This window comes from Anolis sagrei, chromosome 5 (genome assembly GCF_037176765.1).
Source record: "Anolis sagrei isolate rAnoSag1 chromosome 5, rAnoSag1.mat, whole genome shotgun sequence".
Classification (NCBI taxonomy): Eukaryota; Metazoa; Chordata; class Lepidosauria; order Squamata; family Dactyloidae; genus Anolis; species Anolis sagrei.
This window is the reverse complement of record NC_090025.1, coordinates 62,169,178-62,184,456: the sequence shown is the minus strand read 5'-3', so window position 1 is coordinate 62,184,456 and position 15,279 is coordinate 62,169,178. Positions and strand designations below refer to the sequence as shown.

At 39.0% G+C, this 15,279-nt stretch overlaps 1 protein-coding gene across 1 annotated transcript; it reads right to left on the bottom strand.

Moving 5' to 3' along the window:
- Positions 1-455: 455 nt before the first annotated feature.
- SPCS3 (signal peptidase complex subunit 3) lies at positions 456-15,236 on the bottom strand. Its single transcript, XM_067468728.1, has 5 exons — positions 15,035-15,236; positions 6,971-7,044; positions 5,145-5,221; positions 2,600-2,715; positions 456-863 (listed from the first exon to the last, which is right to left on the bottom strand). The coding sequence occupies exons 1-5, from the start codon at positions 15,175-15,177 to the stop codon at positions 731-733; spliced, it is 543 nt and encodes a 180-aa protein (XP_067324829.1). The 5' UTR covers positions 15,178-15,236; the 3' UTR covers positions 456-730.
- Positions 15,237-15,279: the final 43 nt, after the last annotated feature.

Sequence of the window (15,279 nt, the reverse complement as noted above, 5' to 3'; positions counted from 1 at the left end):
ATTGCAGAGATTGCAGAGTGCAGATGATTCTTGACTCACCTTTGTAATATTTTGTTTCGATATACATCAAGTGTTTTCCAAACGTTATCTTAGGCAATCGTTGTGACAATTGTTCAGCTAGCACTTTAGAAACCATTAGTTGAACACACAGCCACAAGGAGAACCCTACTTCTTGTGCTTCCCCAGTAGCATTACTGTGTGTATACTTTTAAAAGATCAATTATAATAGTGTTTTATTAATATCTTATTAAATCTTGTATATATTGTCTTTATAGGAAGATGCTATTTGTACTAAAAGGACGCAGTATATTATGTAGGTTGATAAAGATCTTCTATTTGACACCAAAGCATGAGTTCTGAAATCTCAAGAAATATATATTTTTAACCCCTACATATAATTAGGGGATTGAAGAGGTGCAAATGAATTTTCAATACACTCAAATCAAACAAACTACTTTCTGGTTTCAAAATTGTTTATTTATAAGAAAGGTATTTCTTGTCCCAGTAACCAACATAAAAACCTTCTGCCCAAAATTTAAGCAAATCATCTTCTTTCCTTGAGATTTCAATTTAATTTCTTCAAAAATTAAAACAAACCCAACTGAATTTTCCCCTCCCTCAGATTAACCTAAAGAAATTTAGTAAAGTACCTTTCAATTGCACTGGATGGGAGATAAAATTTGTAATGTACAAGTATAAAAATATGTTACTCAAGGTTCAGAATAATAATTTAATAGCTTTTTGCTGTTTTGTAAGTATCTGGAAATGGAACAGATACATGTCCTGCTCCTGTCACAAGAGGTAGGATGCCAGCATTTGGTACGACATTCCAGGAAAGAGTCAAAGTGACGTTTCTGTTGCCCCTGCAATTTGAAAAGAACATTAGTAGGAAAAAATGACTGCTATGATACAAACTTATGCATTAAGATATCATTAATCTGATTTTCAATATACTCCATCAGCCACATGCAGATGATCATTTTTTCATATCCACAAACTATCTCAATGAGGTTCATAATGTGCTTAATTTCATAAAGGGTCACACTGAAGACACAATTCCTTGCCACCGTTTTTCTTTTCTAAGCTCCCCTATTCCACTGCAACTGTTCTCAATGTATCTTGCTTTTTTACTTTCTCAATAATCATCATCATCATCATCATCATCATCAATTTCTAGACCATCCTCTCTCCTTGAGGGGACTCAGGGCACTTCACATATATTCAAAAGGCAAACATCCAATGCCATAATTAAGATCATACAACATCAAAGATGTAAAAAAGACATTAATAAACTTATCACCAAAGAAAACTAAAGTTAAAGTAATAAAATACAAATACTTAAATATAGTATAATTGCTTCAATAAGACATAATTACACAAAAATATATCTTAAACATTTAAACAACTAAATTGTAAACAATGTTGAACATTTATTGTGATTTAAAATAGACTACAACAGCCATAAAGTGCTAATTGTGCTAGTCCTCCTCTTCTCCGTATGCTAACATGCCTAAATGTATTTTCAGAAGTTTTCTGAAGGAGACGAGGGTGGGTGCCATTTTTATTTCTTTAAGAAGGGAGTTCCAGAGGTGGGGAGCAATCACAGAGAAGGCCCTCTCTCTCATTCCCACCAACCACGCTTGTGACATTGGTTTTATGCTTCATGACATTGGTTTTATTTCTTCATTTTAATTCACATCTATACACAGGAGAGGGGCTACAATTCCAAGTTATATAAGGTAAAGGTTTCCCCTTGACATTAAGTTGAGTCTGTCTCTGGGGGTGGTACTCATCTTGATTTCTAAGCCAAAGAGTTGGCTGTCAGTAGACGCCTCCTAGGTCATGTGGCTGGCATGACTGTATGTCATTACCTTCCCGGCAGAACGGTACCTATTGATCTACTCACATTTGAATATTTTCATGCAACTGCTAAGTTAGCAGAAGCTGGGGATAGCAACGGGAGCTCACACCATCCTGCGGATTCAAACCACCAACCTTCTGGTCAGAAAGTTCTGCAGTTTGGTAGTTTAACTCGCTGGGCCACTGTGGCCCTACTATGTAAACCTTCTTGTAATTTCCAACTGGCAAAGGCAAAATACAATATGACCCCCGTATTGTGTGGATAGACAAAACCTGCAGAAATAGTGAACTCTATTAAAACAAGGGACTTCTAGCCCAAGAATATCACAGAATCATGCTGGAGGACCTAGAAAAGGCCTAGAGAAGACATATTTTGGCAGAATGAAACAGTAGATATCAATCCCATGGATACGGGGGTCATACTGAAAAGTGCTTGTAAATTCTGCATATAGTAAACTATATAATCTACGGCTGTTTGCAAAATTAGTGCTGACAATGCTGTATAATATTGTATTGTCGAAGGCTTTCATGGCTGGAATCACTAGGTTCTTGTGAACCTAGTGATTCCAGCCACAAGAACCTACTGTATAATATTGTTCTTCAAGGACAGATATGTGGACATGAATGCATTCTTGGAACTCTACTCTCTTCCTGTAAAAGAACTTTCTCATCTCTAGAACTGAATGTGATCACAAATATAATATGGCTACAAAATAATACTGAATGAAGTTTTACTCACTTGAGACCGTTTCCATCATCAAAGAAGAAATATTTTGATTTCATATCTTTCAAAAGCAACTTTGGACTATCTCCTCTCAAAATGATTCTGTCCCAGAGGACAACCTGGTTCAAAGCCTACAATTACAGTTAGTTCACCAAGTTAATTCAGCATCCATTTGTAAAAACAAAACACACACACTGATCAAAAGAACTGAACATATGAATATAGATGCTTGAGGATTTGAATAATTAAGCATTCTGGAGCAAACTAAGCCAAGGCACACCTCTCCCACCAGTGCCTAAACTGGAACATATATTTTCATACTGAGCCTTTTTGCTACATGCTTTAGTTATTTTAAATATGACAAGGTGAATCAATTTTTTTTAAAAAAAAACTGTTTACTTTTAAGCTGTTTGTGAAAAAAACCACACTTTTTTGGGAATAGAATGCAGCCTGATTGAGAAACACTTCTAGACATGGGGAGAAGGGGAATGTAAAAGAAATGCAAAACATGCTAGTGTGGTGATGAATGAGAAGCACCAGATTTAAAGTCCATAGGAGGTTCTTATGCTCAGATAGAATCACGCCTGCTCAGACCCATGAGCCAGGGACTCAAAACTCATGAATTTGACAAGGTGACACTGATATTCACAGAAAATTTACTGCAAGATAAACCCAAAGCAGAAAACCATCTAATAGAACAATAGTTGTCACCTTCTGACAGAATGAGTGAACATCTGTCACTCACCTACCGTTCATCAATTACCTATAAGCTATTCTGAACAGTAATCTTTGTGGTGGCAGATCTATACTAGCTTACAAAGAAAATTTCAATCTGAAACTATTTTGCTATACCAAACCACATAAGATGAATGAGAAAGACCCTTCTACGAACACTGTCTCACATACTGTCTGGCAACAGCATCAAAAATCCTAACAAACAGATGGCGAAAACAGAAAAACGGCCTGCCTCAAGGAAGAGTGCTTGCTCCATCAATGTTTAACATTTTCACAAATGACCAGCCACTGCCAGAAGAGACAGAAAGCTTTATCTATGCCGACGATTGTGCCATCACCGTTCAAGCGGGGAGCTTTGAAATGGTTGAACAGAAGCTCTCCGAAGTTTTAAGTGCACTTACTGCCTATTACAATGAAAACCAGCTGATTCCTAATCCATCTAAAATGCAGGTTTATGCCTTTCATCTTAAGAATAGACAAGCATCTCGAGCTCTAAGGATTACCTGGGAAGGAGTTCCACTGGAGCACTGCAGCACACCAAAATACCTGGGAGTCATTCTGGACCGTGCTCTGACTTATAAGATGCACTGCTTGAATATCAAGCAAAAAGCGAGTGCTAGAAATAATATTGTACAAAAAACTGACTGACACGAACTGGGGAGCACAACCAGATACGGTGACGATATCTGCCGTTGCGCTTTGCTACTCTGCTGTTGAACACGCATGCCCAGTGTGGAATACATTGTACCACATTAAAACAGTGGATGTGGCTCTTAATGAAACATGCCACATTATCACAGGATGTCTACAGCCTACACCACTGCAGAAATTATACTGTCTGTACCACCTGACATTCGGCGGGAAGTAGCAGTCAATAATGAAAGGACCAAGGCAATGAAAGGACCAAGGCAGTGACATCGCCAGCCCATCCTCTGTTTGGATACCAGCCAGCATGCCAACGGCTTAGGTCAAGAAACAGCTTCCTAAGATCGAGAGAGATACTCGCAGGAACACCTAAGCAAGCAAGAACCCAAAAATGGCAGGCTAAAATCCAGCACCTCAATCAGTGGCTGAAACTGGATGAGAAACTCTTTCCTGGGGACACAAAAGATTGGGCAACCTGGAAGACACTGAACAGGCACCACAAAACACTCTGGCACCACAAAATGCAGAGCCAATCGTAGGAAATGGGGCTACAAAGTGGAGTCCACAACATGTGAGTGTGGAGAAGAGCGAACCACAGACCACTTACTACAATGCAACCTGAGCCCCGCCACATGCACAATGGAGGACCTTCTCACAGCGACAAAGGCACACCAAGTAGCCAGCTTCTGGTCAAAGGACATTTAGCATAATGCCAAGTTTTTTAACTTTGTGTTTTTAAATGCATTTTAACTGTACCTTCAACTTGCTTCTGACACAATAAATAAAATAAATATTCTATCTATCAGCTATCTAGACACTGAATGATCATCAGAAATGTCTACATCTGTTACCCCTTCACCTTTATGATATATACTTCTCACCCAGCCATATTATTTGAACAATTCTAACCAACTAGCACTAGGACTTTTATTTGTCATCCCATTACCATGCTTTCATATTTTTCTTTTCCAATAATTTCTCAAACAATACTTTTCCTTATGTGTTTGTCCAAGTCTGTACTCTGCACTCAAGTATTATTTGGCCCTAAAAAGCTTTTGCTGGAATAAATCAGTTGTCCAAACTGTGCCACAAGACTACTTTTTCCTACCCTTCTTGTACTGAAACAAGAATCATATCCCTTCTGCATATGAGACTACTCTGCTCCCAAATTCATACTTACATTGTTTTTTGTTGAATATTCTGCTGATAAATACAGAAATAATTGTTTCACATTCCAGTCGAATATGCTATGCAGATGTGAGGAGGTTAAGGAACACACACCATATGCAATTTTGTTTCCTTTCAAAGCTTTGTTTAATGTCTATAAACAACCCAAGCTTTTAAAAAAGGCACTTGAGAACCTGTAAGTCATCTCTTTTTATTACATAACACTTTATATTTTTCAAATCTAAATTCTTGATCTCTGTAGTGCAAAGGATTCATGTAATTTAATTTCTGAATCTTGAACTTTGTACACATTGCAACGCTTAAGTGCTGTTTTGCTGAAAAGCAGAACATTCTTTTCCAAACACACTACATCCCCATGAACTCTTCAGTGAGTCTAAGGCCCCTTCTACCCTGCCATATAATCTAGATCATCAAAGCAAATAACCCACATGATTTGCTTTGAAGTGGATTATCTGAGTCTAGACTGCCATATAATCCAGTTCAAAGCAGATAATCTGGATTGTATATAGCTGTGTAGAAGGGGCGTAACTCATCTCTAAATCTGAAGTCTCCACAAGGCAAATCCTTTAAAAGCAAGAAATATTTAATTTTACAAATTTTAAAACATGAGAACTGCAATAGCAAATGGATACTAGATATTGATATTGGGTGTTTGATAGGTACTATGTGAGTTTGACTAATGTATCTGTAAGATATTGACATTTGGAGAATGAAATCCCACATTTTTATGGGTTTTGTGTACTAGAATTCTAAGCAGAATACAAGGATTACTGGTCTCTGAGCATTTTCTGGTCCTGCCATGACAGCAGGACCTATTGGATCTAGGTCATTAAGCTTGCAGTTTTAAGTCAAAAGTCCTACCAGACTAATGCAAGCACTTGGAATAGGCCAGCATAACATAAGACCAGGTGGACTTCAAAATAGTGCAGGAACATCTGCAACATGGAGATACTTGACAAAAGTGAATAGGAATAAATGTTCAACTGATTTTTGGATTCGGAGAGATATGGTAAAGTTGGTGTCAGTCTGTCTGTTTTCTCATAGCCAACCAATCCTAATATTTATTCCTACTCAAGTGTGGAAATAGAGTGAACACCTGTATGTGAAAGCCCAGCAAGAAATATAAGTAATGCACACTTAGGAATTGGGTGAAATAGAGAATTAGCATCAGAGAAAAACCAGGACTGAAAGAAAAAGATGAGAGAATAATGACAGAAGAGGATGTTCTAAAGGACAAAGAACAGGGAGAATGCTAAGTGACAACAAATAGGCAGCTGAGATAAAAGGATTAACAGTATATTAATAAACTCTTTTCTCTGATTAACACTGGTGGAGTGCCCTTCATAAAAATGTAAAACAAATGCTTCAAAGAGATCACTAATTGGTTTTGAACCAAAGTCTGAAGGCAGGTTTCGAAAGCGTTTTATTAGGACTGGTTAAAGATAACTGTGCCAAGCAATTCTCTATAGAGATGTTAAGTGACACCACAGAATTAAGAGGAAAAGAAATATACAGATAATATAGGAGGCAGAGGAACTGTACAAGTCCACAATCCATTCAGTCAAGGCTAAGAGATTCAGAAATGTTACATTTGTCCAAATCAAAAAGGTTAAGCATCGTCAATGATTTAAGGGGCCTCAACTACTAATCTAATGCTTAGGTTTTAACATTTTCAGCAAATATATCATGCATTCTATGTTCTTACATTTTTCTACAACTAACTTTAAAGACATTTCATCTTTCCAGTCTTTTATTAATCTTAATTTAAAAGTAAGATATATTTTCCAGCAGACAGCTAGCATTTACTATAAAGGATATCTGCAGTAATGTCAAAAGTAATGATTCCAAGGTCACTTCTTTCTCCTGGGCCAGTGAAATCTTCTACATTTTTTCTGGCAGAAAGAAAAAGAACCATATTCAGTTTTCTTTGTAGTTAGCACAATTTCACATATAAATCTTCAAGGTAAGGATATCTTTATTCAGAGTACAGAATAATGAATAACACACAGCCAATATTACTGTTCATCCCTTGTAAGAGAATATATATCAAATAATGGGTATACTTTATAATATCAGCTTTTCTGCAGTACTTTCAGAATAAAAATACACAAAATTGTATTAGCAACTCACTAATTTGAAATTATTTTAAACTATTGTAATTATTGTTGTATATAATCACTAGATATATTCAGCCTTGCCAGAAGTTCAAATTTCAAGTCAGAACATTTAATTGTAAATCCAGATTTAGGTATAAAGGTGCAAATATAAATATTCTCTTTACCATAAAAAGGTAAAGAGAAGCATGGCCCCCTTCTCAGTTTCATTGTAATACTGAGATGAAGACATTAATTTGCAGACATGTATAGTATTTGAGTCATTTATTACAAGACAGAACAGAAGCCAAAAAATGTAACAAAATTTGCTCAAAGTACTAGAAAATATCTCAAAATTTGAATAATATTTGGTGCCAAAACCATGTAAGTTTGTGCAGTTGGCATGTGTGTCTTTTAATTTCTTGTGGTTGAATCCCATGATATTTATGGAAGCACTCTCCTCCCTCACCTAACTACCTGTGGTCCATGACTACTGAAGAGATTGAATTTACTTTTCCCCATTTCCTGCAAATAGTGTCTGTTCTCCTCCAGAACACATTTATAAAGCAAAAATTGAAGAAAATAATTAATATGTTTTTTAAATTCTTCTTAATAATATATATCTTGCTGTTTCTCAAAATTGAGGCTCAAGTCAGGTTAGAAAAAATAAAACAAATACCAATAAGTAAAAGCAATGGTTATTAAAATGCAGTTCAGCTATCTACAGGACTAAAACATTTTAAATAAATTCTTAAAATACAAAACGATATAAGTTAGCAGAACAACACAACTCTAGAATTCACTTCTTTCCTAAAATTCTGTCAGGAAAATTTTCATTTGCTGGTGGAAAGACAGCAAGGAGGAAGCCATCCTGGCTTCCCTAAGGATTGATTTCCAAACCGGGAGCAATCCCTAAGAGCCGCTGCAAACTAGCGTCTTGGGAGAGCAAACTGTGCCAGCACGACCGATGACATCGAAGACTCCGCCTCTTTCTCCGCCTATTTCTCCGCGGCCGCGTGGTTTTCCCTTTGCTAGGGCAGCGATGCGAGCGTACTCTCGTTGTTGAATTCTGTCAACAGCGAGAGTACGCTCGCATCGCTGCCCTAGCAAAGGGAAAACCATGCAGCCGGGGAGAAATAGGCGGAGAAAGAGGCGGAGTCTTCGACGTCATCGGTCGTGCTGGTACAGTTTGCTCTCCCAAGACGCTAGTTTGCGGCGGCTCTAAGAAGACACAAAACTGTGTTCCCAATAAATCTACAAATGGAGGTGATGGAATGGAGAGAAAGGCCTTCTCTAAAGATCTTGAAACTTAACAGAACTTTGTACAGTGTGGATTTGACCCAGAGGTTTCGACATCATAGCCAGCACAATGAATTGTGCCTGAAAATGAACTGGAAACCAATGAGTCAGTTCAGACACCAAAGAAACCTGGCTCATAAGTCAATTAAGAAATACATTACAACCCTCATATTCATAGAAGATATGACCCAAGTCTATGTATACATACAGGAAACTACAGATAATAGCGAACTCTATTTTTTGACTAAACAAGGAAGCATAGCATAGCACTGAAGGACCCAGAGAAGTCCACAGCACATTCAATTGCTGGCCTCTCTGGGTCCTCCAGTGCTATTATGTACTATGCTTTTGTCAGAAGAATAAAACAGAATTGCACTGGCGGCCTGGAGAGGCAAACAAACAATACCAAGGGGAATATTTTTCAAAGTGTCGATATGTGAAACTGTGGACATTGAGTCTATGAATAAGGACGCCATACTGTAATCTAAATTGCAAACATTTGTCTCCGGGGGAGTTTTAACTCCATCCAGTGTAGGCTTAATTTTGATACCCTGATCTGCCTTTTGGTTGACCATGACTGCATCTTCCCTGTTTACATTAATCTTCACAATAGGCCTTGTTTAGATTAAACTTGTATGCATTAAGTTTCACAAAACATATTGGTTTAGCAAGGAAATATTGGTTTACCAAGGAAACATACCCATGGGGTATGGAGGAAAGGAAAAACAGAGTTCACTTCCATTAGCACTCAACTTTAGATCTCCTTCCAGTTTTTCATGATTATGCGAACAAAATGAAACCCTGTGGTATTCCATAGGCAAAAGGACAAGGAATTCAACAGGAGCCCAGAAACATCACTTTCTGTGTTCTTCTTCTCAAGAAAGAACAGAGACACTATAAAACAGTGTTTCCCAAGTCCCATTCTAGTAAGGCAGCCCAGAAGGATACCATGATTCACCAAAAGCCACAGATGTTGGCTTTTGATGAAGCAAGGTCCTCTGTTTCCACAGATTCTGCATCCAAGGACTCCACTACATGTGACTTGGAAATATTTTTTTGAAAATCCAAACGAGACTTTGTTTTTTTGCCTTTTTATATTAGAGAGACTATTCTACTACATCGCTACATACGACGGGATTTGAGCATCCATAAATTTTGGAATCCATGGGAAGCCCTTTAATCAATATTGAGGGCCTATTGTATAGCACAACCATCAGGGACACATTCCCTTGCTAAGCTACTTATTAAATACTCTCTTACATTTTGTAGACTGATCAAACTACCTTCTGTGCAGAATATAATAAACAGAAAATAATTTACATGGTGGAAAATAGAAAAATTAAGAAGCTACATAAAGTGTTTGACAAAAGTGTGCCAAAGTAATGTCAGCTGTGACACCTGTAATATGTGGCTACATTATTTTTATTTATTTACTGTCTGGAGTTGCAACAATTACAGTATAATGACATTTTGGCAACTGATCTTATCCAGATGACACAATATATGAGAAGCTACAAAGTGCATGCATTACTATAACTTAATTCACAGGGAGCAGTTAATTTAGCATGTGTTAATTGAATATGGTGCATCGGATTTCAAACTCATAATTTAACATTTTCAGGTGAGATGTTCCTTCTTAAAGCTCTTCAAGATGCACAAATGATTCTAGTGGCATCTCTGGAATAGCTCAGAATGAGGATCATTCATAATCGCTCTGAAAACAGACTTGGTTTTGTCAAAGAAAAACAAAGGAAAAAAGGAAGTTCTGCTACAGTGAGCTCCTTTTCTAATGTCGTGGAAAGGAGCACATGCTTGGCAATAAACTGCTTGTGAAAGAGTCCTCTGACGTTCACTCGCCCCAATGGCTGAGTTGCTTTTCCATGCACACTAAGGGAGTCTGCTAGAGGGCAGACTACAGCACTGTAGAGTTCGTGTTGTTTGCTCATTGGCTCACAGAAAAATGAAATGAGAAGGCAGGAAGGAAAGGTTTATTTGCTTCAGAATGAAAATAGAACTTCAGTGGCAGAGAAGTAACAAAAACAATTCAAATGAGCAATGTGCATTTTTTAAAAAGCATGCTGATTTTAAATCCAAGCCCTTGTGTAATTTCAAAATATATGGAAAAATAGTGTGAATGTATGTGTGAGATTATGATACTTAGGCTCTTTCTATAAAGGTACCCCAAAGCCTAATGTTAATTGTGCTGTTTATCACCAGCTGTTCAGAGGAAACTATGCCATATATGAGTTTTGAGCTTAGACTTGGGTCCTATTTCTAAAGAAACTCATTATGTTCATCTGAAAAAAATTACACAGAAAATTAAGACTGTCACAGGCCTGAAAACCTGAGACTCACAAAAACTTTTTTTTTAAAAAAAAAAGTATGCTGTATGACCCTTGTGGTCTCTTTCAACTCTGATTCTATGATCGATAGGAATTTGGCATTTGAAATGCAAAACTGACCTCAGAAATTGCATATACAACTTGCTTAGATGTTTCTGTTCTGTCAGCTGTGACTTGAACAAAATTGGTCAATATTTTTTAAAGAACGGTGTGTGACACACTTAATGTTGTATTGTGTTTTGTATTCAGCACACCACATATATTACAAACAACTACAATATTGGATTGCTGTAAGTTTTTCGGGCTGTATGGCCATATTCCAGAAGAATTCTCACCTGACGTTTTGCCTGCATCGATTGTAGGCATCCTCAGAGGTTGTGAGGACCTCACAACCTCTGAGGATGCCCGCCATCAGTGCAGGAGAAATGTCAGAAGAGCATGCTCCTGGAACATGGCCATACAGCCCGAAAACCTTACAGCAACGCAGTGATTCCGCCCATGAAAGCCTTTGACAAAACTACAATATTGCAATATAGTAACCCTGTGTGCACGTGTCTTTAAATTGCCTGTAGAATTATCATGATCCCATGAATAAAAACAGATTTTCTTAAACAAGGTGCGATGATTTTGCCAGTTCCTTCCTTGGAAATATAGCCAAAGCACCTGATGATTTGTTGGCTTCCCACCTAAGTACAGGTAGTCCCCAAGTTACGGACAAGATAGGTTTGTTCTTAAGTTGAATTTGTATGTAAGTTGGAACAGGTACATTTTAAAATGTACCTCCAGCCAAATATATACACATATATATATACAGCTTTGGGTAGCATGGTGTTTGTTTTGCTCTCTCTTCCCCTGTTGATTAGATTTCATCTCACTTTCTGTACCTGTGAGAATTGGATTTTGAAAAATTTGGCTTATTGTGGAAACAAGGATGATAAAGCTTCAGTAGAGACACTTTTTCCCCACGAAAGCTCTTCCAGGAATGTATTGTTGAAGGCTTTCATGGCTGGAATCACTGAGTTGTTGTAGGTTTTTTCGGGCTATATGGCCATGTTTTAAAGGCATTTTCTCCTGACATTTCACCTGCATCTATGGCAAGCTTCCTCAGAGGTAGAAATGCATTTCCTTTCTGAGGGGTAGATTTTTCTTACTTCCTGTTGTCTTACCTGTTCTTAACTATGATTCATTTCTAAAGTTGGATGTTTTTAACTTGGGGACTGCTTATAAAAGTTCAGCGACCCTTATGTGGAGTTGCAAAATCCAAAACCATCCATGTGGGTGCCTGAGATAATGCCACCTTTGCTTTCTGATGGTTCAATTTAACCCAACTTTCTCCAGGAAAAACCTATTAAAAATACTGTGTATAAAACAACCTTCAGGCTATGTGTGTGAGGCATATATGAAACATAGGGTGCGTTTAGACCAGGCTATTGGTTGACCATTGAACAATCTGACTAGGACTTCTGGGAGTTGGAGGCCCAAACAGCTGGAAGACCGCAGCTTAATGGTGCCTGATGGAGACTGTAGAATTGTAGTTTGAGCCTTCTTTGCCAAAGAGTGCTGCTGCTTCACCAAACTACAACTCCCATGAATCCATGGCACTGAGCCATAGCAATTAAAGTGGAGCCAAACTGCATTCATTCATAAGTGAGTTTTGTGTTTAGGCCTGGATCTCTCCCTCTTATTAATTGTAGACACAAGTAGAGTAATAAAAATCTCAATAGTTAAATTCCAATTACATTTTCACTCAATAAATTCCACCCTTATCCACCACTTGTGTCCAACAGTTTTTCTCCCCCGTCCCCACTTTGCCCCCACCCACTGGGAACAGTTGTATCTTTGAGTGTTATTTGAATTGATCATGAAGAGAGTGCGGTTTAGTTCTTTATATAATAATAATAATAATAATAATAATAATAATAACTCTTTATTTGTATCCCATTTTTCTCCCACCAAGGGACCCAAAGCGGCTTATAACACATTTTTTCTTTTACTCTAGCTATCAGAGTTCCCCATTATGAGATTCAATTCTCCTTACAACCTGTTGTGTATTTCATCCTTTCAAAAACATAATCCTGGAGCATACAGTGTGCTAAAGATTCAAACCATTTTTGCATTCCCATTTTTCCTGCTCTTTACAGCCCAAAGCTACTGTTGCTTGGGCACCACAATTTAAGGGAGATGTTGACAGGCTGGAATGTGTCCAGAGGAAGGCAACTAAAATGATCAAGGGTTTGGAGAAGTTCTCTGAAAAGTGGCTTAAAGAGCTGGACATGTTTAGCCTGCAGAAGAGAAGGCTGAGAGGAGACATGATGAGGGCCATGTATAAACATGTGAGGGGGAGTCATAGGGGGAGGGAGCAAGCTTGTTTTCTGCTGCTCTGGAGACTAGAAAGCAGAATGGCTTCAAATCACAAGAAAGGAGATTCCACCTGAACATGAGGAAGAACTTCCTAACTATGAGAGCTGTTCATCAGTGGAACTCTCTACCATGGTGTTGGTGGAGACTCCTTCTTTGGAGGCTTTTAAGTAGAGGCTGAATGGCCATCTGTTGGGGTGTCTGAATGTGATTTTCCTGCTTCTTGGCAGGGGGTTGGACTGGATGGCCCATGAGGTCTCTTCCAACTCTATGATTCTATATGTTTTATGATATCTGCCCATTTGTTAGTGCTGCTCTTGCCCTCAATTTTCTGACTAAAAAATACTACTTTTTGCCCTCATAGTTCTAATTATAAAATATTTGTATCTTGTCCCAGTCCTACCACATATGCATAAAAGAGCCAACTGCGCCGCGTTTGTGTTTAGGCTTGGATCTCATCTCTTCAGATGTCTCATTTGTTGTTGTTGTTCATTCAGTCATTTCTGACTCTTTGTGACCTCATGGACCAGCCCATGCCAGAGCTCCCTGTCGGCCGTCACCACCCCCAGCTCCTTCAAAGTCAAGACAGTTACTTCAAGGATGCCATCCATCCATCTTGCCCTTGGCCGGCCCCTCTTCCTTTTTCCTTCCATTTCCCCCAGCATAATTGTCTTCCTTAAGCTTTCCTTTCTTCTCATGGTGTTGCCAAAATACTTAACTTTGTCTCTAATATCCTTCTCTCCAATGAGCAGTCGGGCTTTATTTCCTGAAGTATGGACTGGTTGGAGCTTCTCGCAGTCCAGGGCACTCTCAGAACTTTCCTCCAGCACCACAGTTCAGAAGCATCTATCTTCTTTCACTCAGCCTTCCCTATGGTCCAGCTCTCACATCTGTAGGTGATTATGGGGAATACCATTGCTTTAACTATGCGGATCTTCGTTGCCAGTGTGATGTCTCTACTCTTCACTATTTTATCGAGATTGAACATTGTGCTCCTCTCAAGAAGTGTCTCCTGATTTCCTGGCTGCAATCTGCGTCTGCAGTAATTTTTGCACCTAGAAATACAAAGTCTGTCACTGCCTCCACATTTTCTCCCACTATTTCCCAGTTGTCAATCATTCTTGTTGCCATAATCTTGGGTTTTTTATGTTTAACTGCAACCCAGCGTTTGCACTTTCTTCTTTCACCTTGATTAGAAGGCTCCTCAGCTCATCCTCGCTTTTGGCCATGTCTTATTATGAATAAGAAAATCATTCTTAATCCAAATCCTAAATCATAATAATGATAATAATAATAAAAACCCAAACTTCAAAGCATTTTTTTGGTTCCAAACACTTGGGATATGGGATATTTGACCTGACCCAATGCACTTTGACTGCTATTGGCATTCTGGAAGTTGTGGTTTTGTGAGGCGTCAGCACTGTTTGGCAGAGAAGGCTATCAGGGCCCTTCCACACAGCCATACAACCCAGAATATCATGGCAGAAAATCCCATATCTGCTTTGAACTGGGCTATCTAAGTCCACACTGCCATATATTCTAGTTCAAAGCAGATAATGTGGGATTTTATTCAGCTGTGTGGAAGGGGCCTGAGACTACAACTCCCAGGATTCCACAGCTTTCAGCCATGGCGGTGAAAGTGGTGTCAAACTGCATTCATTCCAGTGTGGAAGACTAGAGGCGAACTGGGGCCTTCAGGGTGTTTAGGAAGGGTCCTGAGTAAGCCTCCCTCCCTGCCCTCAGGCTTCGTGGCCCAAGGAAAACGCCCATCTCTTTCCCTCTGGACTCACAGCATGACCCGGGAAACTGCGATGCTGACGGGCACCGTGCGCTCCTTGAAGGCCGTCGTGATGAAGCAGCCGAAGGTGAGCGCCGCCATCACGCTCAGCGAGAAGGCGAAGAGCGAATTGGCGCGGGTCAGCACGGTGTTCATGTTCCCCGCCGGCTGCTTCTCTGAGACACATACAGAAAGGAGCGCGCGCACGCACGCACGCACGAGAGAGGCGGAAGCACGCACGCACGCACTCGCGCGCAC